Source organism: Eublepharis macularius, chromosome 14 (genome assembly GCF_028583425.1).
Source record: "Eublepharis macularius isolate TG4126 chromosome 14, MPM_Emac_v1.0, whole genome shotgun sequence".
NCBI classification, from domain to species: domain Eukaryota; kingdom Metazoa; phylum Chordata; class Lepidosauria; order Squamata; family Eublepharidae; genus Eublepharis; species Eublepharis macularius.
In genome coordinates this window covers 19,817,525-19,845,233 of record NC_072803.1, presented here as the reverse complement: position 1 = coordinate 19,845,233, position 27,709 = coordinate 19,817,525, and the positions used below count along the sequence as shown (strand labels likewise).

Below are 27,709 nucleotides of genomic sequence, written 5' to 3'. Positions count from 1 at the left end.
TCTGAACCTGCTTGAGGCAGCTCACAATAATAAAACAAACCCAAGCACACAATAAAAACCAATAAAAGCCTGAGAGAACAATGCAAGTCAAAAATAAAAAAATACCAGTAAAAACCACCATTAAAAGCAAGACAAGGCATTAAAGTGTGTAACACAAAGCAGTCTAAAATGACTGAGAGGAGCAGACAATAAGATGCCCTAAAAAAGATGGCACTCCTTCTCTAAAAGCCTGGGGGAAAAGAAATCTTGGTCTGACACGTAAAGGCAAGTACGCACTGGGTGAGCCTCAAAGGGGGGGAGACTTTCCAAAGACAAGGCACCACTACTGAAAAAACCCTGTCCGCTAGTCACCACCTGCCGTACCTCTGCAAGCAGAGAAACAGACAGCAGGATCTCAACTGGCAGGCTGAACAATATGGAAGAACGCAGAACTTCAAGCAGCCCAGCTTCCAAAACAGTTTAGGGCCTTAAAAGGTAAGAACCAGCGCTTTGAACTATGCCCAGAAACAGACGGGCAGTCAATATTTTATGGACAAACTTTTGGGAACAACCCGCCCATCTTCACAAATTCGGACTGGTGCAACAGCACAGAGAAAGAGGGAGGTTTAACCAAGTGTGCCCCTAAGCTGCTATTCATCTGTCTTTTGGCCTGTCTTTTCCCCCCTTCTGGGGCTAGTAACAGCGGAAGAAATGGTTAGTTTCAGTCAGGAAAAAGATGCATGTGGTAGGAAAAGGTTAAATCCCTCCCCTGCCCACAACACAGACCCTATGTGAATAAGCCAGCCATCATCTCTGCACAGCTCTCTTAGCATCTTGTTTGGCCCTTGAGGACCCAGGTAAAAAACATCTGGAATTCTGCAGATTAGATTGCAAACCGATGGGTGGAATGATTGGTTTTGCAGCTATTTTTATCGTTTGATGGGTTGCGGGATATGTTAGTATTGATTGCTTGATTTATTGCATTTTAAATATGCTTCAAGAACTTCCGCTTGTAAACAGGCTATAAATATTTTAAAGAAACCAACATCTGAACAGAGAACAACGACATAATAAACTACAGACCACTGTGCCAAAACAAAGTTGAGCTTCCTCAATCACATGTATGTTGTCAGCTGAGAACCCAGAAGCAGTGCGGCATATCTGTTTCTTCCTCACATGTAGACATGATTTATATCCCACTTCCCCCCCCCCAAATGATGTTACAAAGCAGCTTACAATGTCATTCTCCTGGCTGATGTTGACTAATCCATATAAGCCTCTGAGTGCAGGGTGATTCTTTAAGCACACAGCTGAACTAGGTGACCTTTCGTCCCTGGGATTTGAGAATAAAAGAGAGCTAATCTCCAAACCTATACTTGGGCTGTAGAAAGTCCCTCCAAGAAACTGCTGATATCTTTTTGGGGTACCTGATGCTGCAGCACTGCAGAAGCTAACCAGGTGCAGAGCCAACAGTTCCCTGGAATGGAGACCACTGGAAGTCCCATATAAAGACACGTGAAAATAAATACATACTAAAGTCCCATATAAAGACACGTGAAAATAAATACATACTAAGTCTGTGCCAAAAGTTCATTTGCAAACGTTTTTGACATAAGCGTGACTCAAGGAAGGGGGGATGCTTCAAAATCTCCAATAGGTCTTTTGCACTGGTTTGTTGGAGCCCCAACTGGTTGCTGTGCTGGTGCTATTTTATTTTTTCAAATCTCCTCTTTGTGGAACTCATAAAGTTGCTATATACCAAATCTGACAGGCCAGTACTGTCTACTCTGACTGGCAGCAGCTTGCTGGGGTCTCAGGCAGAGGACTTTCATATCCCGCACTACCTGATCCTTTTAACTGGATATGCTGGGAATTGAACCTAGGATCTTCTGCATGCAAAGCAGATGCTCTACCACTGAGCCACAGCCCCCTCACCCATAGCCTTACATCACCGAAAACAGCAACATAACCATATAGCCAATGAAATTTGATTCCACAATGAGGCAATGAGAGCAAATGAAACCAATACACTCTGACTGAGACTGGTTAGCCTCCAATGACATTGTATGGTGCTAGATCTCATTGGCTACATGATTATATTGCTGTTTGCAGGAACACGAAGCAGCCTTGGAAAGAAAATGGTACCCATGGTGCAGCTTAATGGGGCTGCAAAGAAGTGATTCCACTTCAGTCTGCCACAGCCAGAAGTTATCAGGAAAATAGTGTGTGTGTGGAGGGGGGGGCAGTGTTTGCTTGCCTACTGTAATGTGTTGATGAGGTGTGTGAGAAGAAAGAGTACATGCTATAGGATGGTATACTTGAGGTAGACAATCCCTTTAGCCTGAGTGCAAAAAACCCCATAATGTCTACCTGGGAATATGCTGGCACACTAGCAAACAAAACATGAGAGAGGGAGACAAGTAATTTGCTTTGCATTCAGAAGATCCCCTGTTCAGTTCTTGGCATCTCCAGTAAAACCTAAGAGATTCAGTAGCGGATGATATGAAAGGCCTCTACCTGAGACCCTAGATAGCTGCTGCAAATCAGCGCAGACAACACTAACCTTGACAAATCAGTGGTCTGATGTGGTATAGGGAAGAGTCATGTGACTAGCTGGAACGGTTGTATGGAAGGAGACAGAGCTGAGAAGAAGGGAAAGGCTGTGGCTGACCAGACATTTTGTTACTACATGGTAACTAGCTTGAGCTGAGAGAGAAAAATAATTTACTGTTGCATGCATATTTTATTTTGTTTTGCCTATGAAGTTTAAAATTTGATTTAACTCTTTAACAGCCAAATGAGTAATTCTTTTGGGGTTCCTTCCCGATCATGACTCTACCAACCATGCCAGACTAATGTTTGCAAGAAGAAGAAAATCCAAGGGACCAGCTGGAACCAGGAAAAGCAACAGCAGCACAAGCGTAATATGACCGGGAGAGAAGGGTTACATTAAAGAAGAACACAAAGAGCTTTGGCCCCTTCCGAGCCCCCCATTCACTGTCAGTAAAACGGGAGGCACAGTTTCCATTGTGCAAAGTTTGTCACTAAGTTCTGTTCCAACTTTAGCTCAGCTTTAATAAATATGCTTTTTAAAGTTGCTCTGGAAACACTTTCTACAGACTGCATCTCAAGAACATCTGCCATTAAACTGAATTATACATGGAACATCAGTGACTTAAAAGAAAATCCCACCCCTTCAAGAATTCAGTGATGCCAGCACTCTTTAGCAGATGTGTAAATAATCAACTAGTACATTGGTTTCACAAGATCACATCTATACCTTACTTAGTCATAGGAATGTATACCAGGAATCTCTTAGCACCCTCCCAACACACATAGTTGCCCCAACAGCAATGAATCAAAATACACTACAGAGGCAGCACCAAAAAAAAAAGGAAAAGGTAGAAACCCAATAGGTTCAGAGACTTGTTTACTGGCTCTTACAAAGGTTGCTCTTCATCAGAGCATGAATCAAAGACATCATTTGAATCAAAGACATAATTTGCAAGTAGAATAACTTCTTTCACCCCTTGCTCCAAAAAGAACTTTCTAGCCTACCAGCTGGAATAGAAGATGAAGTTTTAAACCGCTCAATGTGGGGCTGCCTTTGAAACCAGTCCAGAAGTTTCAAAAAGTGCAAAATCCATCAGCCAGAATGCCAACTGGCATTAACTGCAGAGATTGTATTATGCCAACTGCACTGGCAGCCACTTTCCTTCTGTAGCCAATTTAAAGTGCTTTAAAGACTCAAATAGCTTGAGACCAGAATACCCGAAGGACTGTCCACTCCCACATATACCTGACTGCCAATCAACAGCTTTGTCCAAGGTTCTGCTCTGTCTAACTCTATTATCTGAGGCAAGATCGGTAGGGCAAACAAGAGGAAGAGCTTTCTGAATTGCAGCACCACAGGTATGGAAAGCCCTCGTCCCATCACTAGCGCTGAACTTGTGAAGCCTTAGACACTAGGTGAAAACTTATTAATTCATCCATTTTTAGGTGAATAGCCGCTTTGGTCTGTAGTAGAACAACAGGATATGAATCCACTGGCACCTTAGAGACCGACATTTTCAGGGTATGAACTGTCGAGAGCCAGAGTTCCCTTCTTCAGATATGATACACGTCAGATACACACATATCTGAAGAAGGGAGCTCTGACTCTCAAAGCTCATACCCTGAAAATCCTGTTGGTCCCTAAGGAGCCACTGGACTCCAATCCTACTGTTTATTTATCCAGACATTTTCAGGCCATACTTGTTTTGGGCTGATTTTAGTCTATATTTACGTGTTCATAGAATATGACGTCCTGGGATCTGTAAGCCTCATTCAGAGTCTGAAGACATTCGGTTTCGTTTTCTCAGCCATGCCGGACGCTCCTCTCGGCTGGTCCGGGAGGAAACGACCGGGCACCCTGACTGGGCGGCTGACCCGCAAGGATTAGCCCCCAGGACTCCCAGGGAGGGAGCCAGGGTCCGGGACGCGGCGGGAAGAACTCCCCGAGATCAATGCGGGGGGGGAATTGCCCGTTTGTCCCTATGGAGGCCGGCAGATGTGCGCGGCGCCTCGAGTGCCGCCGGGCAACGAGAAACGGCAAGTAAAAGAAACAGGCGGAAGCCTGTAAACAAGCGAATCCCTTCTGTTCTACAAGCGTTTGTGAAGGAGAGGTTGATCTGAAGAAGACTCGCTCTTCCCCTTCGTTGAGTTCCAGAATTTTGTTGGCGCCCCCCCCCCCCCAAAATGGCAGCAAGGAAGCAAAGTCCCGCTCTCGGTAAGTCAATCTCGGCTACCTTGCAGAAGGGGGAGTCGCTCGAAGAGTTGGTACGCAGGGCGGTGGTGGAAGCTATAAAACCCTTTGTTGACAAGCTGAACGAAACTGATCAAAGGGTGGGCTCAATCGAAAGCGAGGTGAAAACCATTAAGGCAGCAGCGGGGGGGGGGCAGAAAAGTCTGCTCTGGAAAGTGCGTCACTTGTGAAGGCTACAAAAAAGGAGCTGAAGTTGGTGGAGAACCAGCTGATTGGGCTACAGGTGGAACGAACGCAGACAATTTTGCGTCTCCAAAACGTGAAAGAGGAGGAAAATGAGGATTTGTGGGATTTGGTCTCGGAACTACTGGCGACACCCGCGAGGACGACTAAAGAAGAGGTCAAAAGCGCCATTTTGGAGGTCCATCGGGCTTCTTCAAAATATGCAACAAAGCGACAGTTGCCTCGTGAGATCATTATTGACTTTTCATCTAAAAAGATCCGGGACACCATCCTATATAACTCATACAATGCGGATTTGGACTTTATGGGTTTGAAAGTCAAGATTTTGAAGGACGTTCCATTTCTAGTCCGGAAACGGCGTTTTAAATATAAAAAGTTTGCAGCACTTCTGAGGGACCATGGAATAAAGTACAAATGGTTATTCCCGGAAGGAATATGGTTCAGATATAAAGATCAGGCCTATAAGATATTATCAGAAGATCAACTAAAGGATTTTGAGAATAAAAACCCAGAACTCTGCTGCACCAAGAACGAAGAAAAGGAGGAGCCGGAGGGGGGGGGAGGAGGAGAGCATCGCAACAGCAGTTGCACAGAGAGAATTGCGTCCGGGACCTAGAAGGGGGAGGAAAGTTTAATCAGAATTTGAAATGTTTATTCTCTGTATGATTAACCACTCCATCATTATTTTATGGAGCTATTTTTGTATTATGACAGTATGAAGGGAAACATTGAAGTGTAGTGTTTAGTGTTTGTAGTTCATTCCCCCCCTTTTCTTTTTCCACCCCCCCTTTGTCCCTTCCCTCTCCCCTTTCCTTGTGATAGTTTTGTGTAGTGTTTTGTAGCTATGAAAAATAAAAAATTTTAAAAAAAACAAAACAAAAAAAAAAACAGAGTCTGAAGACTGTAGACTGCAATTTTGTTAAACTAAATCAATCAATATCAGTAACAATATATTTGTTTCTCCTGCCCATACTGGGTTTCTATCTTTTCCCACTAACAATGAGTGGGAAGCATATTTGTGGAATATTACCTAGGTCAAACAGAAATTCTTACAGTGTACAGAATTCTACTTACTGGCTACCTCCAGAGATGCATTCCTGCTAACCGCCTCACCCAGGTAGTTCCTGGCTACACAGACGTACACTCCTTCATCAGGTTTGCTCCTTCTCCCATGCACAATGCGCAGAAAGAAAAGGGAGCCACTAGGCAGCAGCATGCGGTGGGATCGAGGGTCTTCCCTATCTGTTTCGACACGTTCTCCATCCTTGTACCACTCAATGATAGGAGTAGGCCGTCCTTCTGCTTTGCAGTTCAACGTCGCCGGCTCCCCTTTGGACACAATGAGGTCGGAAGGGTGCTCTACTATCCGCGGAGATGAGTCTTCAAGGCGAGGGCGAGAGCCTGAGATACAAGAGGTGAAATGAGAAAGGGTTATAGAACATCTTGCAGAAGCTGCAAAAAGGTTATGACAACAAGCGAAGGGAAACTGTTGGAGGAGGGGCGGGGTATTGACCTAACAAAAGCACGCTAGCATACCACTGCCTTCCTTGAAACAACATTTTGCCAAGACCATTAGAAAAGCCAGGCTGGACTAGGTGAAAAATCGATTTGCAGTACAATCCTAAGCAGGGTTTCTCTCTTTTAGGTCCATTGAAGTCAATGGGCTTAGAAGGGTTTACAATTATAATACTAACCCAGCATCCTACTTTCTGCAGTGGCCAGGCCAGATATTGGTGAGAAGTCCACCAACAGGGCATTCTGAAAATAGCCTTTACCTCAAATTGCTCCTGCAGCAATTGGCATTATGTTTCCGCTGCCCCTCAAGGCCCTATTTAGCCACTGAAAGTACTGAAAAGCATTGCCATCCAGTCTCAACTCATATTTTCCATGCACAGAAAAGCCCTGGTCAAAACTAAACGGAATCTGACATATGATAAGAGATGGAACAAACAGATCTAACCCAGAAATTATAAAAGAAATGTGTACAATGTCCATGGACAGACCCAAGATTGCTGCTATGAGAAGGGGCTGTGAGCAGCAGTACACTTTCATCAGGCATAGGAGACCTTACAGAGCCAATGTCAAGCAGATCATTCAAAGACCACAGTCAGAATCAAAGGGAATTACACTGACTTTAAGGTAGAAATCAGGCAGAGAGGCATGCGTGCACTCTCCCCTAAGTCAACAACCCAAGAAGAAAGGTGCTGGCCACTTATGAACAACAGCCAATTTTTTAAAAAGCTCCTTTTAAAAAGGCATTCAGGGTAGCAAAAAGGATTCTTTTAAAAGCCATTTTAAAGAGACATTCTGTAGCTAAAAAAAAGATAGTATGATGCTTAGGATGCCAGACTAAAACCATGGGGAATTGAGCTCAAATCCAACTTCACCATGAAGTTCTCTGGTGGGGGGGGCAGCAACTCTCCCCCAGGCTCACCCCACTGCTGTGAGGATAAAACTCGGAGGGGAACCATGGAGCACTGTGCATATCCTGACTGCCTTGGAGGTTGGACACATGTGCAAGGAGTCCCCTTTTGAAACACCTGTAAATGAGACACCCCCCAGTCCTTTTCCCAATTTCTGTTCAATTGCTTTTTAAATAGGAAAGCTGCAGTCTATACCTTTGTCACTTCAAAAGTAATACATACATCTGGTGCCATTTCTGAGTAGAAACTAGACCATAAAAAGTGGACCTTGAGGAGGCAACATTAAAGGCCCACCGGTTGAGAGCTGCCAATATCTGCTCATATAACAATCCTATCCCGTCTCCAGTGGTACAAGTTTCTGTAATGTTCTCCATTCCTAGCTCTATCATGCCCAAGCAATGGCATTTGGACAAAATATATCACCCACAAAAGAGTCCATTCTTAATTTCAGTGCTGCGTGTGATGAGCTCCAGCTCCTCCCTTGGGTTGTCTGCGCATAAAAATGAATCTCGTAAGCAGCAGCCACCAGTAAGACAAATGAGGCTCCAGGCAGCTATATAAATGCAGAAAGTAAAGAATCAGATGGAATTAATCCTTTTAATCATCAGCTAAAGCCTCCGGGAACTGCCCAAAGTCTTTTTCAGCACCTTAGACAGAGCACAGGGTACCGTTGGCTACCTGATTCCACCTCGACTTCCGTGCACCGGAGAGACGGAAAGAAATCCTTGTCCTGCTATTTTTGATAGCCTACAGGTGCACTATGGGGAGGCTCCGCAACACCTCAAGCGTGACTGTTGAGGGACTGTGCAGTATGAGTATCGCTGAATGTTATGAGCTGGAATTGTTTTATCTATTTTGCTACCTTGTTTTTATACTCTGATGTGATCCACTTTGAGCTTACTTTGCAGGGACAGCAGAATATAAATGCAAATAATAATAACAACAACAACATTCGATTTATATACCGCCCTTCAGGATGACTTAACACCCACTCTGGGTGGTTTACAAAGTATGCTATTATTATCCCCACAACAACAAACATTCTGTGAGGTGGTTGGGGCTGAGAGAGCTCCCAGAAGCTGTGACTGACCCAAGGTCACCCAGCTGGCTTCAGGTAGAGGAGTGGGGAATCAAACCTGGTTCTCCATTAGAGTCTCGCACTCTTAACCACTACACCAAACTGGCTCTGTATAATAAAAATTCCAGAGGGGCAGTGGTGTTAGTTGGCTGCGACAAAACCAAAAGAAGTGCCTTGTGAAACCTTAAAAACTACTGCAGTTATTGTAGCATAAGCAGCTGTTGTAGATCTGAACCCATTTCATCAGATACATGACTCTCAGGCAGCAAACTTTTTTTAAAAAAATAGACAACACTGAGACTTCCAGCTTTCAAAATGCAGCCTCCTGTGCAGTTTTAGGGCACATCTATGCTATAGATTTAAATTGGTTTTATCTGCCATAGCTTTCCCCAAGGAATTATCCGAACTGTACTATGGTAGGACTGGGACTAACTGAATGTTTTGTGCCTTTGTAGGACTACTATGGCAGCGAAACCAGTTTGGGTGTGCAGCAGGTACTGGGTAACAGAGAGGTTGCTAAGGCAATGGTCTGGAAGCAACCTATGAGCATGGATATTTATATTCTCTCAAAGACTTATGCCTGTGTTCTAGTCTATAATGTTTTTGTGATGTAGTAGCAGTCCCGAGAGTTCTCAGGTGCATTCTCAGTTAACTGTCTGTTTTGCAGGGGAGAAAAAGCAACCCTAAAGTAGTTACTTAAAAGTGAAAGCAGATTCACAAGGGGGCAATTAGGAACCAATTTGGTCATCCATTGCAGAAAGGAGAATCATACATCCTTCAGTATCCTTGCTAGCTTAAAAATACCAGCATATCGTTTGCATATGCATCAGCTCCATAACTTAAAATAGGATATGGAATACCTGAATCAGAAAACACAAGAGTTTTTCATACCATTAAGAATTCACAAGTACAAGTTATTCTTTCTTTGGCGACCCTCTCTAACCATTTTGTGCCCAAACTAAACCAGAGAGCAGAGCCCATTTCATATGCCTTCCACCTCAAACTATGTCCCAGTGAACTCCCCAGAAAGGTTCAAAAGGTCAATGAACCTGACCTCAGAAGGTCAGATAGACTCCGTCTTTGAATTTTCCCAAGACTCACAAAGAGAGCAAAGACAAACTCAATTAGGAAAAAAAGAAACCCACCAAAAATTGAGATGCAAAGGAGATGGCGTCACGGCTGGCTTGCTGTAAGGTCTCCATTTCAGAAAAAGCGCTGTACATAGCAACACACTGTTTCTCCACCTGGTGATCACAGTGGATTTCCTATGGATGCAGGTTCTCTCAAAGACGGCACACCCCACCACAAGTTCAACGTGGCTACAAGTAGGAACACCACTGAAGAAGGACTAAAAACCTGCTCATTTTTTACTGTATTGGAGTCAGGCCAGCATTGGCACACAGCAAGGTGGGGCAGCTGCCAGGGCCCATGGTTTCTGGGGGCCCCCACTGCGGCAGACTCCCTGCTCACACATCTCCTCTGAGGCCTGCATTCACACCCTTCCATTGCCTGCTAGTGAGTGCTTTATCACCTCTGCTCCTAAATGCATAGGCTGTCTAGCACTGGTGGTGAACAACATATGGATTGTGAACAAAGCATCAGCATCCCTGGTGGCCATGGCAGAGGCACTCCTAGCTGCACCCACCACCCTGCACCATCAGGGAAAGGAAGGGCAGGCAGTGTGGGCAGCTGAGGCTGCAGGTGGTGGGAGAGCCTGCAAGTGAGCCAAGGAAGAACGAAGAGGCAGGTGGAGGCATATGGGTGGGAGCACAAGAAGGGGGACCTAGTAGCAGGAATGGGGAGGGGGTAGCAATCTCTGCCCAGGGTCTGCAAAACCTGGACCAAGCAAGTCATGAGAATCTGGGGAAGATGATAAGAACTTAGCAGGAGGGCAAGGCAATGGATTCCTGAAACTTAATGACATACAATGAAATCCTAAACAGAGTTATTCCAGTCTAAGCCCATTAATTTCAACGGGTTTAGACTGGAGTAACTCTGCTTAGGTTTTCACTGACAGAAACCCATTTCCTCCCTTCCTGTTCATAGCATCCCAGTCGTGCTGAGCTTTCAGCAAAAGACGGTACAGCCCATTAGAACTCCTGCACAGGCAGAGCCATTTATAGGTGCGACTGTCTCTGTAGAACCTCCTGGTGTGCAAAGTTCTGTGTACTATTTTATCTGTCTCAACTATCCCAGGAGGCCTTATTCAAAAGTGAGGCTAGCAAGAAAGAAGATACAATCTGTACAATCTTTCACATGCCCAGAGCCTCGTTCAAACACTGACTTTGGCCTTAGGCTCCTAACATTCTTATACCCCAAATCCGAGGCATGTCACAGTTACCACCATAAGTCTCCTATAAGGCAAAATCCATTCCTGCTCCTTAGTAACAATTAGCCAGGTGGACAATGTATGTGACATCAAAAGCCCGTCCAAACAGCCTCCCATAGTGAACATTTCCTTAGCATTCTAGCAAAATTCTACTCCATCATCCTTAACGGGGGAAAGAGAGGGGAAAATGCATCTTTAATAAACCCTACAGAAAGATGCCCCAAGAGAGGCCATACCACAGCTATTTCTGTATATTCAAAATATAAGATCTTTCTTCCGGGTGGAGGAAGAAGCCTCCATCTGATATCCATCTGACGTTTTATTCATAATACATGTAGAAATAAGATACCCCTTGTCTCTGGCCAGGATCTGAAAGCCTGCATCTTAACTGGGGCCCATGAGGTATTAGAGAAAGAATATCTGCCGGTTTCGAGAGATCAATAATGCTGAAATCCTAAACTCTGATAAACTGGGTGGATTATTGATTTGTTGACCCACTGTAATGATGCAACTCAAGACCCTCCTGCCAAGACAGATTGACACTTTCCTTTTGACTGCTCCCTTTGTCTGAGTATTCTTATTTCTTTTGTATTTTTAAAAGTAAAGCTCAATTACAATACACCACCGATACATTTTGTAAAGAAGATGGCAGTAGCTACAAAACATGTTCTGCATGAAGAGGGCTAGGTTTAATCCTTGACCTTGCAAACCAAAAAGGACCCGGGATAGAAGTCCTGGGAAAGACCCTGCACTTAAGATCTTACAGAGATGCTGACAGACACACCAAAAAAGGGCTAGAATTTAATACTCTTCTCCTCCATTTTATCGTCACAATAACCCCGTGAGGTAGGTTAGATGGAGAATGTGTAACTGTCCCAAGGTAACCCACCAAACTTCCGCAGAAGAGTTGGGATTTGAACCTGGGTCTCCTAGAGCCACTGAACCACAATGGGGTTTAAGGTGCAAGCGTTTTCATAAGGAGTGGATATCAATGGGGTTTTATTTTATTTTATATTTGAAAAAAAATAAAATTATAAGCCACCTTGAGCCGCAAGGGAAAGGAAGGGTATTAATATTTTAATAAATGAATACATCAAGTAGATGCCAGATGAATATGTTTGAGGAAGGCCTTCTTTGTTTGGGTGTGGTGGTGGAGAGTGCCCTCAAGTCTTAGCTAACTTATGGTGACCCCTGATGGGGTTTTCATGACAAGAGAGTAACAGAGGTGGTTTGCCATTGCCTGCCTCTGCAGCCCTGGTCTTCGTTGGAGGTCGCCCATCCAGTTAAAAAAAAGGCAACTCTCTGGTTGCTGCAGTGCCCACCTAACACAGAAAGTAGCACATCCACAATAGGACTTCAGGAGATGATCTCTGAGTATAGGAGGGTTTATTTATTTACTTACATTATTTATAGTCCACTTTTCTCACTAAGACTCAAGGCAAACTACGCAGTGTGAGTTAGTACAGTCAGTTTCAAGGGAATTTCAATTAACAATGTAATAGGGTATATTTGCAAGATTTAAAAACCAGTAGAAATCCAATGCAGAGTTGAAGAAATGCTGAAACAGGAAAAAGTAGGAAAAGGGGCTAATCGATACCAATATTCAAAATGTAAAGGAGGGTGGGTGACTACTTTGCAGCAAAAGCCTGCTCCAGAGAGGCAGATTGGACATAAATACCACCTCCAAAGCCTGCACCCAGTTGACTGGGCCGCATAAGAATTATCTGCCTAAATCCTGTCCCAATAGGAATCTCATACTCCATTACAATTGGAAAGGGTACAATGGCTTCCATCTGCTTAAAAGCAGGGTAAGAACTTATTTTAAAAAACCCGAGGGTTGTTGTTAGCAACAAACTGAATGCCCTTCGAAGATGATTTTTTAAAAAGAAAAGTGGCAGAGATGCCTAAAAAGAAAAGTAGCAGAGAGATTAGAATTGAAGGGCGGGGGAGGGACCACGTTTAATACATCTGGGAAAAATAGTCTTGCAGACTAGTCAATCGAATTGAGAAACTGGGCACTTGGGAACGCTGGCAGGCCAAGGTAAAAATTGGCAATAATTATGGAGCCAGCCGACAGGGTAGGACAACATGATAGGAATTTACAAGTACGTCAGAGTGCACGTTTCAAGGTCACAGAGAGACAACCTATGATTACAGAAAAAGCAATTTCAGTAAAGAAGGTCAGGAGACGCTCCAACTGAAACTAAAAGAAGGGGGCAACTGAGGTTTGTCACATAGAGGCTGAAGGAAACACTTCCTTATTGGAGCAGATCTGCACAGGGCTGCGGCATTTGAACCCCTCCGGTCATGGGCATGAACAGATTCTATAGTAATGTAGCATCTGCCAGGAACATGAACCAGTGGCATGCACAAGGTGAGAAATCCACACGATGGTAGGGTTTCAAGTTTATAGTCCTCATGGGTACAGAGCTAAATCTGACCTACTGAATGGTTAAGGGATAGGCAGTAAAAAGCAAAAGGTCTTTTTTTTCTTTTAAGAAAACATATACTCTAAAGGAAAAAACTACACAGGATTTCTACAAAAACAAAGAATTCTATTCCCTACATCTTTACACAATGGAGTACAAACTAAGGCAGCACAAGTAATGGAGATTCTGCTTCTTCTTGACCTTTAGAGAGGAAGTCACCTGACCTATTAACCAATAGTAGTTTCTCAGTTTCCCAAGCTTTCAGATAGATAAGGCTATTGGCTCTGTGCCCAGTTTCCCTTCCAGGTCATCAAAAACAATGGAATGCTGGGTAAGCACATTAACTCCGTAATGACTGGATGTCAGACACTGCAACCTATATTCCAACACCCCTTCTCAAGTTTTCAACCATTCTTTTAGGAATCCGTCACTTCTAAAATTTCACTTATCAAGATCCTTAAAGGGCAGACTCACATTTACTTTATTTTAAAATTATTATTTGGATATTCTACTTTCAAGCTATCCACACTATGTTCCACCCTTATGACCTCTGCGTCCACGAGAGCCCCCAGAGTCCAAGCAACGCAGCTCCAATCAAGAAGACAAGGCACCACTACCACAGCAAGCATCTGGCCACTAAAGGACTACAAAATATTCCCTCATTTATACATAAGGTCCAAGCTCTGCCTGGGATCACTGCCAAGCTGGACATTATCTTCCTCCATTTCATTCTTCTGCCTTCCCGCCCTCCTCCGAAGATGGAATTGGATATCACAATCAATCCTGTGTGACCCGGTTCAATGGACAAACCCCCAACTTTCTCTCTGCACTAGACTGCAAAACACTCAGTCTCCACTGTCTACTGGATCATACACGCCATTAAGGACCAAAAGTTAAAAAAAAACCCTTCTCTTTCTACACATCACTGTTGGGCACTCCTCGAATCAACCACAGCAACAGCCAGCTCACATTTATTGATTATTTTCAAAACTAACCAATTTAGTAAAAGGGAGAGGTGTGGTATGTCGACCAACCATTCTTTCGCTTCCTACAGTGCTCATAAAACAGTATGACATGCAACCAAAGCAAGAAGGTAAACCGGGGCTCCATCCCCTGGGAGATTTCTGAAGCAGCCTTCTGGATTATGCACACTTCCCTCTTGAATCAGGTGTTCAGGTACCAAACTGCAGCACCCATAACTGAGCAGAAAAGGCAAACACAATTCCCCCTCCTTGGTGCACACAGCTGTCACATCGTCTTTTTATTTGCCAGCAAATTTCATCAGCTGTGGTCCCACTGGCCTCATGCCAAGATAGACCAAGGGAACTCCCCGAGGTTGCAGATGAAGAAGCTTGTTCGTTCACATACAGGAGATGGTCCCAAACTTGCCTGTTCTTCTTGCCAATTCCTTTCCAACCTCCCTTCCAATATTACCCCCTCCCCTCCCCACAAGACAAACAGCTTTTGGTGTTAATAGTCGAAGTCTCTTTGGCATTCAAATCAGGCTGCTGCCTCTTGCCAGGCACTGCATTTCAAGGGCTGTCAGAGTGAGGAATCCCAGCTGGCAGGAGCAGGCGCTGGCGGCTGCTCCTTCCCTAGGGCAGAAGCCGGACACGACCCTCCAGCTGGAAAGCCCAGGGAAGAAAGGTGGAGACGCTCTCCCCAGCCCTCTCTTCGTTTTTTGAGACATTCGCATCAGGGAGGGGGGACAAGACTAAATATTTACTCAAAGCATTTTTTTTTTGGCTTTGTGGAGTAGCTGAGTCTGCCCAGCCCTTTTCTCTGGGACGGGAGGCCCATTCATGTACAGAGCTCCTCGCAAGGCATCTTACTGAGAGGAATAGCAGAAGCAGCAGAGCCAGTCTAGCAGGTCAGGAAAGAGAACTTCTGTTTCAAGGCCCCGCCTAATTCAAGGGCCAGGTGGGTCCACAGGGGATTTCAGATGACATTTGGGGTTGATTAACATGGCAGCAGCAGCCATCACTAGAAGGAAGAAGAGGAAATCATGGACGAAGCGAGCAGAGCCAAAGTTGGAGGTGGGTGGGAAATGGAGCCCAGCGCAGGAAGGGAGTGGAGACAGAGGACAGGAAGTGAGCACTGGTGGGTGAAAGAAGTAGTTTCCCCTCTCCTGTGAATCCTTGCAGATCCCCTCTTGTTGGTCCTGCTTCCTCTTCAGGAGGCCAGTGGGTTCCTGCTACTAGCATAACAACAACAACATTAGATGTATATACTGCCCTTCAGGACAACTTAACACCCACTCAGAACGGTTTACAAAGTATTTTATTATTATCATCACAACAGTCACCTTGTGAGGTGGGTGGAGCTGACAGAGCTCTGAAGAGCTGTAATTGACTCAAGCCCACCCAGCTGGCTTCAAGCGGAGGAGTGGGGAAGCAAACCGGCTCTCCAGATTAGAGTCCTGCTGCTCTTAACTAGACATGGGCACAAACAGCATTACGAACGGAAAAAACCCATGAACAGGCCACTCGGCTGCTCGCAAACAGGCTGTTCGTGATGTGCCATTCCAGCTGAACAGGCGGTCGGTGCAAGCCTCGTTCATTGTGCTTGGCTGCCGTTCGGGAAGCTAGACACTCAGGCGCCTTCAACCAATTGCCTCGGCAACAGAGTGGGGGAGTGCCTGAACTCTGTCTGCACTCCTTCTGTCGCCCCGGACACCCCAATCAAAGCCCAACTTGGCTTGATGGGCAGGTCTTCCTTCCAAGCATGGAGCTGCAAATAGGTTACAATTGGTAACGTGGGAGCAGACACCAGGGGAGGAAGGAGGGAGGAGGGGGGTGTTCTGTGGCCATGGGAACTCCAATCTCATCCCTGCAAACCCTGTTAGGCAGTTCTGACTACCAACCACAGGCCTCCTGCGTTTCTCAATGAGTCCTCAGTTTATAAAAGGGCACTGCGCTCCCAGTTTTGGTTTCACTTTCAGCAAGCAGTGGAGTGGGACAGAGCTCTTAATAGCCTTTTGGGAGAGAGGGAGAGTGCATTGGAGCAGGGCTTTTTTCTGTGTGTCGTGGGTGGGATAGGGAGCTATCCCCTCTGGTTCCAGGGCTGCTGCCAAGCCCTGGGGCCAAGCTCAGTGGGCACCTCGGCTGAGGGCTCACCCTGATTATTAGTGCCTGATCTGATCAGGTCTCTGGGAGTGTTGGGCTAGGGCTCTACTCCCTCCCTCTGGGAATGTATAACTCCAAGATCCATACTGCAATCTTGACCAAACTTGGATGGTGGTTGGAGAAGAGCCTGCTGCACATTCCCTGTGAATATGGGCTCTCTAAGTGCTAAGGGGGCCGCTCTGGCGCCGATGAACACTGAACACGTTTGGTAACGGGACATTTTCGGGTCCAGTCGGCTGTTCGTGTTCGTCGTCGGGAATGAACACCGAACGGCCTGTTTGGGTTTTTTTCCCCGTTCGTGCCCATGTCTACTCTTAACCACTACACCAAACTGGCTCTCATAGTTTCCTTCATTTATGTTTAGGAATGGGGAATAAACTCTCCTTGTCTCAGTTCAAAACTGGCCTCAACAAACTAAGCTATTTCCCTCGTCCCTGGAAAAAAGGTGGGTTTTTCCCCCTGAACTCAATTCTGAAATTTGGACTTTGTCAAAATTCTTATAACATGTTCAGGAGCGTGATGAGGTCCAAATACCTCTCCCCATTTCTTTCCTATGGGCCACTCAATTCCTCATGAGCCCCTGAGCTGTCTTTTTGCCCTTTTCCAATTAGAAGTGACAGCATCGGTGACACTCAAAAGAAGCCTCCTGAAGAAGCCTCTCTCCTCTCCTTAAACATTGCATTTCAGTGCCAGGAATTCTGGGAAATGTAGTTTTGCAAGGTACTCAATATCTATACTAAAGACCTAGGCACCTTGATTCTCCCACCTAAAGATTTCCCTACATTTAGAAAACTGGTACATCAAGGAGTTAAATTACTGTCCCCAGTGTATTAGTTTAATAATCTGGGAAGTATTCTAAAATAAAATGCATACAATTACCCCAAGATCTAAAGACATGCAGCCCAAAGACTTCCAAGCCATTCTTGTATATACTAGCTGCCAAACTACATTCCTGAAGGCACTTTTGTGAACAAAGTTCACATTTTCTGGGGATTTGCATGTGTCACATAGTTCTTGCAAACAGATTCAAACATAGGCACATCACAACAAACATTTAGAAAGAGTCAGAAAGAGCTGCACTACATCTCACACAAAGCATTAGCCTCCTGTCATGCTGTTCACCAGATGAGCAAAATATACAATCATATCGATTTCTGCTTGTAAAAAACTTGGGGGTGTGAATCCACCCATATCAAAAATGAACAGAAGAGTTTGCAAAATCTCATGCAGAAAATAAAGTTTGCACATGGGAAAGCCAAATAACTCCACACACAAATAACCACACAATAAAAGCCTGGCTCTAGTTAAAGATCACAATTGGGAGTGGTGGTGAGGAGAAATAACCACTTTAATCTCCAGATTTCAACAGACCTCATGCATCACTTCCTTATTTCCCTAGATGCTTCATCTAGTACATTTTAGCCTGTTGGCTTGCCCCTGACTCTTAAGATGCTAGCATGCCTCCCTCTTCTGCGCAGGCTGAGCAAAGTTATTTCACGCCTGAGAACTCTGCAGAACGTCTTTTGCAACACGCTGAAAACAAGATTTCCATGCTGATGTCGAGGTGGATTTCCTACAATGCCACCTTCAAAATTCCACTTACAGACCCAGCGTTTAACTAGAAGCATCATGTTCAATATGCTGGCAGGAGCGAGCACTGAAGGTACTAAACAGACGTGTGATGCTGTTATTATAAATATCTCCTGTAGTGATTTCACAGACAGGCACTTAAACCGCCGCTAATTTCAACAGCATCAAGGCACAGTAGTTCATTCAGAGATAATTTCTTGCCACTGGAAATGTTCAGTAAATCTAGGGTAACTCTGGAGAAAGACACGGAAAACAAGGGGGAAAGTTGGGGGAGGGAAAACCAGCTTTCCATCCTCTGGGGTGTAATTATAAAACAGCAGTTCTGTATCCAAACAAACCATGTGGGATTAGAGTAAAAAGTGGATAAATGCCATTAACATCATGGGAAATGATTTGTAGCGAGCGATAACTAACCAAAGACTAATGCAAGCAGAAACTGTTCCCTTGTGAAACAGAAAAAAATTCCCTAGACAGTGTGCCTCTCCTATACGCCTAGTCTAAACTGAATATGTATGCGCCTGCTCACTCTCTCTCTCTATGACAGATGCATACTAAACCTGAAACATATGTCACATACACATCTAGCACACACCAAGCCCTTGTTTGCTTGTTTATTTATAACATTCATACCCTTCTCTCTTTGAAGCAGTTTCCAGGATTCATTAAACAAACAAACATGCTAAAAAACCATAAGCATAAAAAACAATAGAAACCATTTGAAACAGCATTAAAAGAGCAGATTAAAACAAAAAATCAGCAATGCTCAGATGAGACCATGAACACCTCACTAAAAATGGTACAAAACTGGTAGCTTCCTCATGAACATCGGACTCTACAGAAACAGAGAGTTGCCACAGTTAAGCGTTGTGCTTCCATCACACAACAAAAATACAAGTGCAAGCACAAAGTCCCCATGTGCTGCCCTGGAGATGTTACTTTTTGGTGAATCCAATCAAAAGATTACTAGTAGCAAGGGTAGAAATAAACTAGCCTGAAAACATTTATGTTGTGGGGCTAGCAGGGTCTTTCTGGGTTGACTCCATGCACCGGCAAGACGGCTGCTGCTGTGGGTTGCAAACACACAGAGCTCTTCTAAAGTAGTAATTGAAAGTGTGATTAATTGAAGCAGAAAGAAGAGACTGTGGCCAAATGACAAACAGCAACTGCAACCTGGAAGTTTACAGATATGAGAAACAGGAATTGGGAGAGCTCTGGGAAAAGCCCCATCAAGAAACTGCAATCAGGAACGGATCGATGCACATGCTAGCAACCAGCACTCTTGCTTTGCAACAGTCTCTGAAACAGCTTATGCAAACAGTCCTGCAAAGTGAATCCTAGCCACGCTGCAGGAGGGCAGGATTCATAGCCACAGTTTCCACACTGGCCCATGCATGCAGCATAATAACCCTTCCAGTAAGGTTTTTTAAAAATATATATATTAAAACATCTTTTTCTTGTTATTTAATGAATATATATCCTGCCTTGCTTCTATCACTGAACTCAAAGTAGCTTATGCCATATGCTCAGGAAGTCTTTCATCTAAGCACTGGCCATATCCAGTGCTCAGGCCTTAGTAATGCTGCCGCATCATGTGTCCTGCAAGAATGCATATAGATCCTACATGTGGGATCTTTTGTTCTGCATGAGAGAAGATGACTGTGTAGCCATTTCTCTGCTGCCTAGGAAATCCCTTTCCAAAGGGCACAGGCCTCTGATATAGGACTCCCTGGGTTCCCTTTAAGAGGATTTCAACACTGTGTCTCATGTGATACACATCTGGCAGGTAGCAGAGCTATCACATCTTGTAACGTGAAGGAGAGCAATTTCCCTGCAGAGCGTCACTTTGTCTTCGAGAGATATGTTGCAGAGTAGCCGAGGGAGCATACCTTGGGCCTTGCCTCTGCAGCGGGCTGTTCTGAAACAGGAGGAATTATTTCTATTGTGTGCATCTATTGTAGATGTCTGGGACTGTGGTGCCTTGGTTATTCATAAAAGGGGGAGAAAAACAGCAAGAGGACAAAGTCACAATACCTAAGCCGCGAGCAGCACAATCCTAAACAGATACACCCTTCTGAGGGCCAAACTAAATGTGCTTATTTTAAATAATTGGTCCCATGTTCCCCAACTCAGCTTGGGTTCCCTGCAGCCACACAGCAGGTTCAAGAAACAGCTTTTAAAAAATTAAGTCGAGCCTGTTTATGCTTGGAATGTCATTGCAGGGGGTGGGGGCTCCTGCCTCCTCCCAAGTTATTTTCCAGCACCAAAACAGCACAGGGGAGGAGAGGGTATTTCCCCATTTGCTGATGCTCCACACGGAGCATTTTGTGCACACGGAGCAACAAAGATAGGGAAATAACTGCCCCTCTCCAGTGCTATTTTGGCATGGGAAAATGGCTTGGTGGGGAAGCAGGAGCATCCCCCCCTCCCGCCCTCTGCAGCAACATTCCAATTCCCAAGTGGGATCTCCTTTAAAAGCCATTCCCTGCAGCTGCTGTGAGGCTGTGGGGAACCCAAGTTTGGTCTAGGCAACCCAGACCCAGCTAATTAAAAACAAGCACATCTAGTTTGACCCTAACAGTGCAATCCTAAGCAGAGTTACTCCAGTCGAAGCTCATTGAAACCAATGGGCTTAGACAGGAATAACTTGGTTTAAGATTGCACTGAAAGTCCCCTACCTAGTGGACTTAGAAGAGCACGAGTCTGCTTAGGATTACATTGTAAGTATGTTTGAAAACATGTTCCTTTTTAATGATAGTAACATGTGGCTTCTTGTAGACAGGATGTCTGCTTCTCCCCATCACAACTGGCATGCCGTCAAACAGATATAGCCCATGTTGCCCCTATGCATGGCTACATTTTAAGATACAGAGAAACAGAATGGCTACAACATTTTAAAGCATGCAAAAGTTAGCACCTTTTGGTACCCCGAGTTCTCCCTATAAATGAACTTGCATTTTAACCAAGACACTCTAGCAAGCTAAATGGATTCTGCTCCTTTTTTAAAAATCCTGTGTGTTACAAGGCTTGTTTACCAGACTTCAAACCAACCCTTTAGCCTTTTCTTAGCAGCATCCCACCTTTGTTTTTCAAAGAGCTAGATTTGATATTCTAACAGCAGCTTGGAAGATGCTGTGCAGAGATGTAAACAGGGATTTTATATAGGAGGCCTGACCACTTAAGATCTGTGGAATTCCTTACTGAATGCTATACAAGCTACCCTATGCTCTAATGTGCTGCCTTAGGGTTCATTCACACAAGCAAAAGCAAAAGCAGCAGTTTCTGCTTGCAGGGGGGAAAGCCCACAATCTTCTCACTGTGAGATGCCACAGGCTGAAACAAAACAGCAGCAGTCGAAAGAGCCCTGGTGAAAGGAAGGCTCGAAATATAAATGGGCAGTTCACGTCTCCTGATAGTTTATATGCCATGGACCGCTGGCTCTTCTGAGCATCCAAGAATCCCAGCATTTATTTTCGAAGGCAACAGTGAGAAGGCAGAGCAAGGCTTAAATTAGCCACATCTGAAAGCAATTAGCAGGATCCTGTTAGGCTGACAAGAGCACCTGCAAAGGTTTGGCACTTTTTATGAGAGAGATGAATCAAGCGCTGACATTGCAAACCCAACAGGCCAGACTGTAACTCCATGGCCTGGCTTTCAAACACAAACCACAGCCTAAAAGCATGGCTTGCCGATGGGATTTTTTGGCATGCAACAGCTAATTGATTCTGCAGGACAGGGTTGTCAGGCCATGCTTGAACCCAGATCTGGAGAAAGGGCTCTCCAACCTGGTATCCAAACAAAAATTCACTCTGGGAGATCATGGAGCCTACAGTACAGACAACACCACTCTGCTGATCAGACAGAGGCAAAAGACCAAGTTCCTAGTATTTATACCAGGCCTCACCAACCTGGAGGCTTCATTTGACCAACCAACAACAGAGGCTGTGGCTGCACATCAGCTCTGGCTTGTACCTGAAAAGAGTGCTGAAGAATGAACTGTAAAAGGATAAGTCAGCCAGTGTGAAGTCCTCCCAAGTCTGCATTCTTGCTTCAGAATGTAACAAAGACCTTGCTGGATCAGATCAAGGTAGACCTAGCCTAGCATTCTATCCAAGAACCTCCACAGCCAGGAAGCAATAGAAAGCCCACCAGAAATGGACCAGTGATCCAAGGGTGGAGATGGGTCTACCTCCTGGCCCCAGAGCATGGCTTGGAAGTACATGATAAGGCTGCTTAGCTGAAACTAAGCAGATTAAAACAGGTCAATGTCTGGATGGATAGGAGACCACCTGGAAATGCAGCCTTGAGCATCGAAAAAGAAGGGCAAGATAGAAAAACAAAGCTACATCTCTTTGCCCAACCCTGAACTAGAAGGCATTTGATTGCTTCGTCTGACCTCTGAGGAGCACATGGAGTTGCCTTAGACTAACAGTGAAATCCTAAAAAGAGTTTGGCTTCCATGGGCTTAGAGTGGAGATTGGCTTTAATGGGCTTAGGATTTCACTGTCAGTCAGGTGCTCAGTTTATCAAAATCAATCATGTCTATGCTGACTGGCAGCAGCTCTCCAGAATCAAATCATTTTTACTGGAGATCCTAGGGATTGAACCTGGGGAACTTCTGCATGAAAAATGAGCGCTCTGCCACTGAGCCACAAACCTCTAAGAATCTGCCTTATACCGAGTCACTCTACTGGTCCACAAAGATTAATACCGTCTACTCTAAGAACATAAGAACATAAGCAAAGCCATGTTGGATCAGGCCAGTGGCCCATCCAGTCCAACATTCTGTCACACACAGTGGCTAGAAATCCAGTGCCATCTAAAGGACTGTCAGTGAGGCCAGGACACCAGAAGCCTTCCCACTGCCTTCCTTCCAGCACCAAGACAACAGAGCACCACCTCCCCACAAAGAGAATACCATCTATCTCCTGTGGCTAATAGCCACTGATGGACCTCTGCTCCATATATTTGTCCAGTCCCCTCTTGAAGCTGGCAATGCTTGTAGCTGCCACCACCTCCTGTGGCAACGAATTCCATGTGTTTATCACCCTTTGTGTAAAGTAGTATTTTCTTCTATCTGTTCTAACCCGACTGCTCAATAATTTCATAGAGTGCCCACGAGTTCTTGTATTGTGAGAAAGGGAGAAAAACACATCTTTCTCTACCTTCTCTAACCCGTGCATTATCTTGTAAACCTCTATCATGTCTCCCCTCAGTCGTCTTTTCTCCAGGCTAAAGAGCCCCAAGCGCCTCAATCTTTCCTCATAGGGAAAGTGTTCCAACCCTTTAATCATTTTAGTTGCCCTTCTCTGTACTTTTTCCAGTGCTATGATATCTTTTTTAAGGTGTGGCGACCAGAACTGTACACAGTACTCCAAATGAGGCCTCACCATCGATTTATACAGAGGCATTATGATACCGGCTGATTTGTTTTCAATCCCTTTCCTAATAACCCCTAGCATAGCATTAGCTTTTTTTATGGCAGTCGCACACTGTGCTGACGTTTTTAGTGAGTTATCTATCATGACTCCAAGATCTCTCTCTTGGTCAGTCTCCGCCAGTTCAGACCCCATCAACTTGTATTTATATTTTGGATTTTTGGTTCCAATGTGCATTACTTTGCACTTGGCTACATTGAACCTCATTTGCCACATGGATGCCCACTCTTCTAGCCTCGACAGATCCCTTTGGAGTGCCTCACAATCCTCTCTGGCTTTCACCACCCTGAACAATTTCGTGTCATCTGCAAATTTAGCCACTTCACTGCTTAATCCCAATTCCAAATCATTAATAAACAAGTTAAAAAGCATTGGACCCAATACCGACCCCTGTGGCACCCCACTGCTCACCACCCTCCACTGTGAGAAGTGCCCGTTTATACTCACTCTCTGTTTCCTATTAATTAGCCAGTTTTCGATCCACAAGAGGACTTGGCCCTTTATCCCATAGCTACTGAGCTTACTTAGGAGCCTTTGATGAGGAACTTTGTCAAAAGCTTTCTGGAAGTCAAGATAAACAATATCTATCGGGTCTCCCTTGTCCACTTGTTTGTTCACTCCCTCAAAGAACTCTAACAGATTGGTGAGACAAGATCTTCCCTTACAGAACCCATGCTGAGTTTTCCTCATCAGCTTTTGGTCATCAATGTGCCCACTAATTTTATTTTTGATAATAGTTTCCACCAACTTACCCGGTATTGACGTCAGGCTGACTGGCCTGTAATTTCCCGGATCTCCCCTGGAACCTTTTTTAAAAATGGGGACAACATTAGCTACCTTCCAGTCCTCAGGAACAGATGCAGAGTTTAATGACAGATTACATATTTTTGTGAGGAGATCTACAAGTTCACACTTGAGTTCTTTCAGAACTCTTGGATGTATGCCATCTGGGCCCGGTGATTTATCAATTTTTAAATTATCTAGCAGTCGCATAACCTCCTCTCTCGTCACCTCAATGTGACTCAGGTCTTTCAAAACCCCTCCCAAAGTCAGTGCTTCCGGAGTGGGCATGCACTTCTTATCTTCCACAGTGAAGACAGAAGCAAAGAACGCATTCAGCTTCTCGGCCATTTCCCTATCACCCTTTAGTAATCCTTTTACGCCTTGGTCATCCAAGGGCCCCACTGCCTCCCTAGCTGGTTTCCTACTTCTAATATATTTAAAGAATTGTTTATTGTTTTTCTTTATGTTCTTTGCAATATGCTCCTCATATTCCCTTTTTGCCTGTCTGATCACAGACTTGCACTTTTTTTGCCACAGCTTATGCTCCTTTTTATCAACCTCACTCCGACTAGTTTTCCACTGCCTAAAAGAATCCTTTTTGCCTTTTACAGCTTCTATTACATTGCTTGTTAACCATGCTGGCCTTTTCCTAAACCTATTTGTGCCTTTCCTAACCAGCGGTATATATTTAATTTGAGCTTCCAGGATTGTAGTTTTAAATAGTCTCCAAGATTCCCCAAGTGTTTTGACCTTTTTTACTTTCCCTTTCAGTTTCTTCTTCACGTACCCCCTCATCTCAGAAAAGTTACCCCTTTTGAAGTTAAACATGGCTGTGTTGGTCTTATTTGGCAATTTCCTATTTATACATATGTTGTACTCAATAACATTATGGTCACTGTTCCCAAGTGGTGCAATCACATTTACATCTCTCACCAGGTCTTCAGCATTACTGAGGACCAAATCCAGGATCACCTCTCCCCTAGTAGGTTCTGTAACCATCTGTTCCATAGCACAGTCATTGAGACAGTCTAGAAACTCACTTTCTCTCCCCCGATTCGAACACCCATTGGCCCAGTCAATGTGTGGGTACTCTGACTGGTGCTGACTGTCCGTGTCTCAGGAAGAAGTCTTTCGTATCACCTACTAACTCACCCTTTTCAATAGAGATGCTAGGGATACAACGTCCAAACGTTCTGCTGAATCCCCACTCTGCCAGGTGGGCCAGTCACACACTCTCCACCTAACGTGCTTCCTAGAGTTGTTGTGAGGATAAAATGAAGGGAAAGAGAACAATGTAAGCTGCTTTGGATCTCCACCGATGAGAAAGGCAGGGTATAAATGAAGTTAATAAACAAACAAACATAGCTGGTGCAATTCAGCTACAGCAAGTATCCTTTACATCTTCTGCTGTAGTAGCTGTACAAGGAGCAGTTTGACAGGCCGAAACGGAACACTATCCAGGTCTATGGCAGACACCATGTGTGTGCCAGCTCACGCAGACCACACGACCATGTCAGCAATCAAGTTTCAATAGGTGAAAACAAGCTCACCCATATATGATGGGAAGATACAAGAGAAAGCATTTCACTGCACGCTCTCTTGGGCAAAGGGAAAGTGCTGGACTGCTCATCAAAGAGCCACTGTGGAAGAGCCATCTGAAAATCTCTCCCACAGGTATCTGCAATATGCAGGCATGAGATACTGAACACCTGCTTTCCCTCTGGCTACTGGAAGGGAGCAAGACTTCTCTTTCCAGATATCCCTCAGACAGCTGGCTGCTAGGAGGGGCAAAGGAGGGCCTGTCGCACCCTCAGATTAACCTTACTCATGCCGCCATTGAGCCGAAAGGAATTTTGGGCCAAGAAAACTGTGGTCAAGAAAAGCAGGACACTGCAAATAGGGCTGGCTTTACAGTTTGACAGTGTGTGGCAGTCCACCAAAGAAGGAAATTGTCTTCTGAGTTAATGATGATGTTTTTATTACCATAGGAAGAGGAAGTGTCTGGGGTTGAGCAGTCCTGACACCCCGGACTTGCCACAGCCCCCTTTCCTGAGGGGCGACAGCATCCCAACAGCGGACTCAGGGCACCCAGAGGACCCCAGGAAGGCAACACAGCTCCAGCCAGCAGCGAGTGCGGGAGGGGGGGAGCCAGCGGGGCAGGCAAGCCAGGGAAGTGCAGCCACGGCCAGTCCCAGTGGTCAAGCAGCACAGGCACCTACCAGGGCGGCACCTCGTGAGCAGAGGCAGAGACGGCCCAGGCGCATCACCTGGAAAGGCCCAGCCAGCCCCACACTGCAGGAGAAGATGGAAGGGCAGGGAGGGCTGGGAACGAGGGGGGGAACACCTGGGAGCCTCCCCCCGCCCGGGGCGATTCCCAGCCCCGCCCTGCAGGGAAAGGCAGAAGGGCCAGGAGAGGCCAGAGTGGGAACCCAGCTGGCGTACGTCAGGCAATGAGGCTAGGGAAAACCCTATAAAAGCAGGCTCAGTTGAGGGCTCCTGGCGGGTTGTGTAGGAGTGATGGAGTGGAGTAGGAGTGTTAGGAAGTGAGAGAGTGTGAGGATGTGAGGAGGACGGTTGATGGAGGAGGAGAAGGAGGGGAGTGAGAGTAATGGCTGTATCAGGTAGAGCAGGCTGGCGAGTGGACTGAGAGGGATACAGGGTGATATATACCACCCCTTCTTCCACAGAGCAGGGTCCTGCAGCATCCCTGACACCCCACGGGAGTCAGAGCCAGGCATGCCGGTGCCCAGCACAGCGGCGGCCGCAGCAAGCCCTGACAGGGGGTACCATTTGGATTTTGTGCCTCCAGCACCCAAAGATCCATGCTAGAGGTCAAGTCCGACAGGTGCTCATGAGCTACCGGTAGCTCGTAGGCTGCTGCAGTCTAGTTTGGCATCCTCTCAAAGACCCAAGAAAAAATCTTGGAAAGATGCAGTTCCGGGCTTTTTTTTTTTAATAAGCTTCTATTTAATAAGATTTTCTCTGTGCTGCTTAGATGAAAGCATCATTTTTGGTACTCTTAATAGCACAATTTAAGACAGAACAAAACTTGGTAACATGCTGCAGTGGAGGGGGACACAGAATAAAGAGCTCAGGATACTTTTCATTATTCAGAAGTAGCTCTCATTAAAGAAAAGGTTGGCGACCCATAGTCTGGCCCACTTCTCTCCACAACAGGTTTAAACTATGCAAATTGAGCCAAGCTACATCTTTTGCATAATTTATTCTGTTTATCCTAATCATGGAAAGGAACAACAGGATAACCCAGGCAATTGAGCCCCCCACTTAAATATCTCATTCCTAAGATTTCACCAGCATTTCCTGCAAACTTTTAAGCCATAAAGACTAGAAACTTGCCTTTTTAAAAAACCAAAATTTTCTGTATGTTGAATTCTGTGTGCTTGTGCAGAACGTATGTGGCCATCCCATTAACAGTAGGCTGTACTTCTTGAGTAATTACATTACAGATTAATTACATTTCTATCCTGCCTTTCTTTGCAGAAATTCAAGGCAGCATCCATGGAATTCTAGGGTCTTTTGTCCAGGCACCA

The 27,709-nt window shown here is 45.1% G+C and overlaps 1 protein-coding gene and 1 non-coding gene across 7 annotated transcripts in view; both read right to left on the bottom strand.

The window, feature by feature from the left end:
• Positions 1-27,709, bottom strand: part of ROBO3 (roundabout guidance receptor 3) — a 226,761-nt gene that overhangs the window by 174,566 nt on the left and 24,486 nt on the right. For all 6 annotated transcript variants that reach the window (XM_054997456.1, XM_054997460.1, XM_054997461.1 and 3 more), the window contains exon 2: positions 6,041-6,367. In XM_054997456.1, the coding sequence (XP_054853431.1) occupies positions 6,041-6,367 (327 nt within the window). The remainder of the gene's footprint in view (positions 1-6,040; positions 6,368-27,709) is intronic.
• Positions 1,838-1,906, bottom strand: TRNAA-UGC (transfer RNA alanine (anticodon UGC)). The gene has a single exon. It is a non-coding gene; the product is annotated as a tRNA-Ala (tRNA).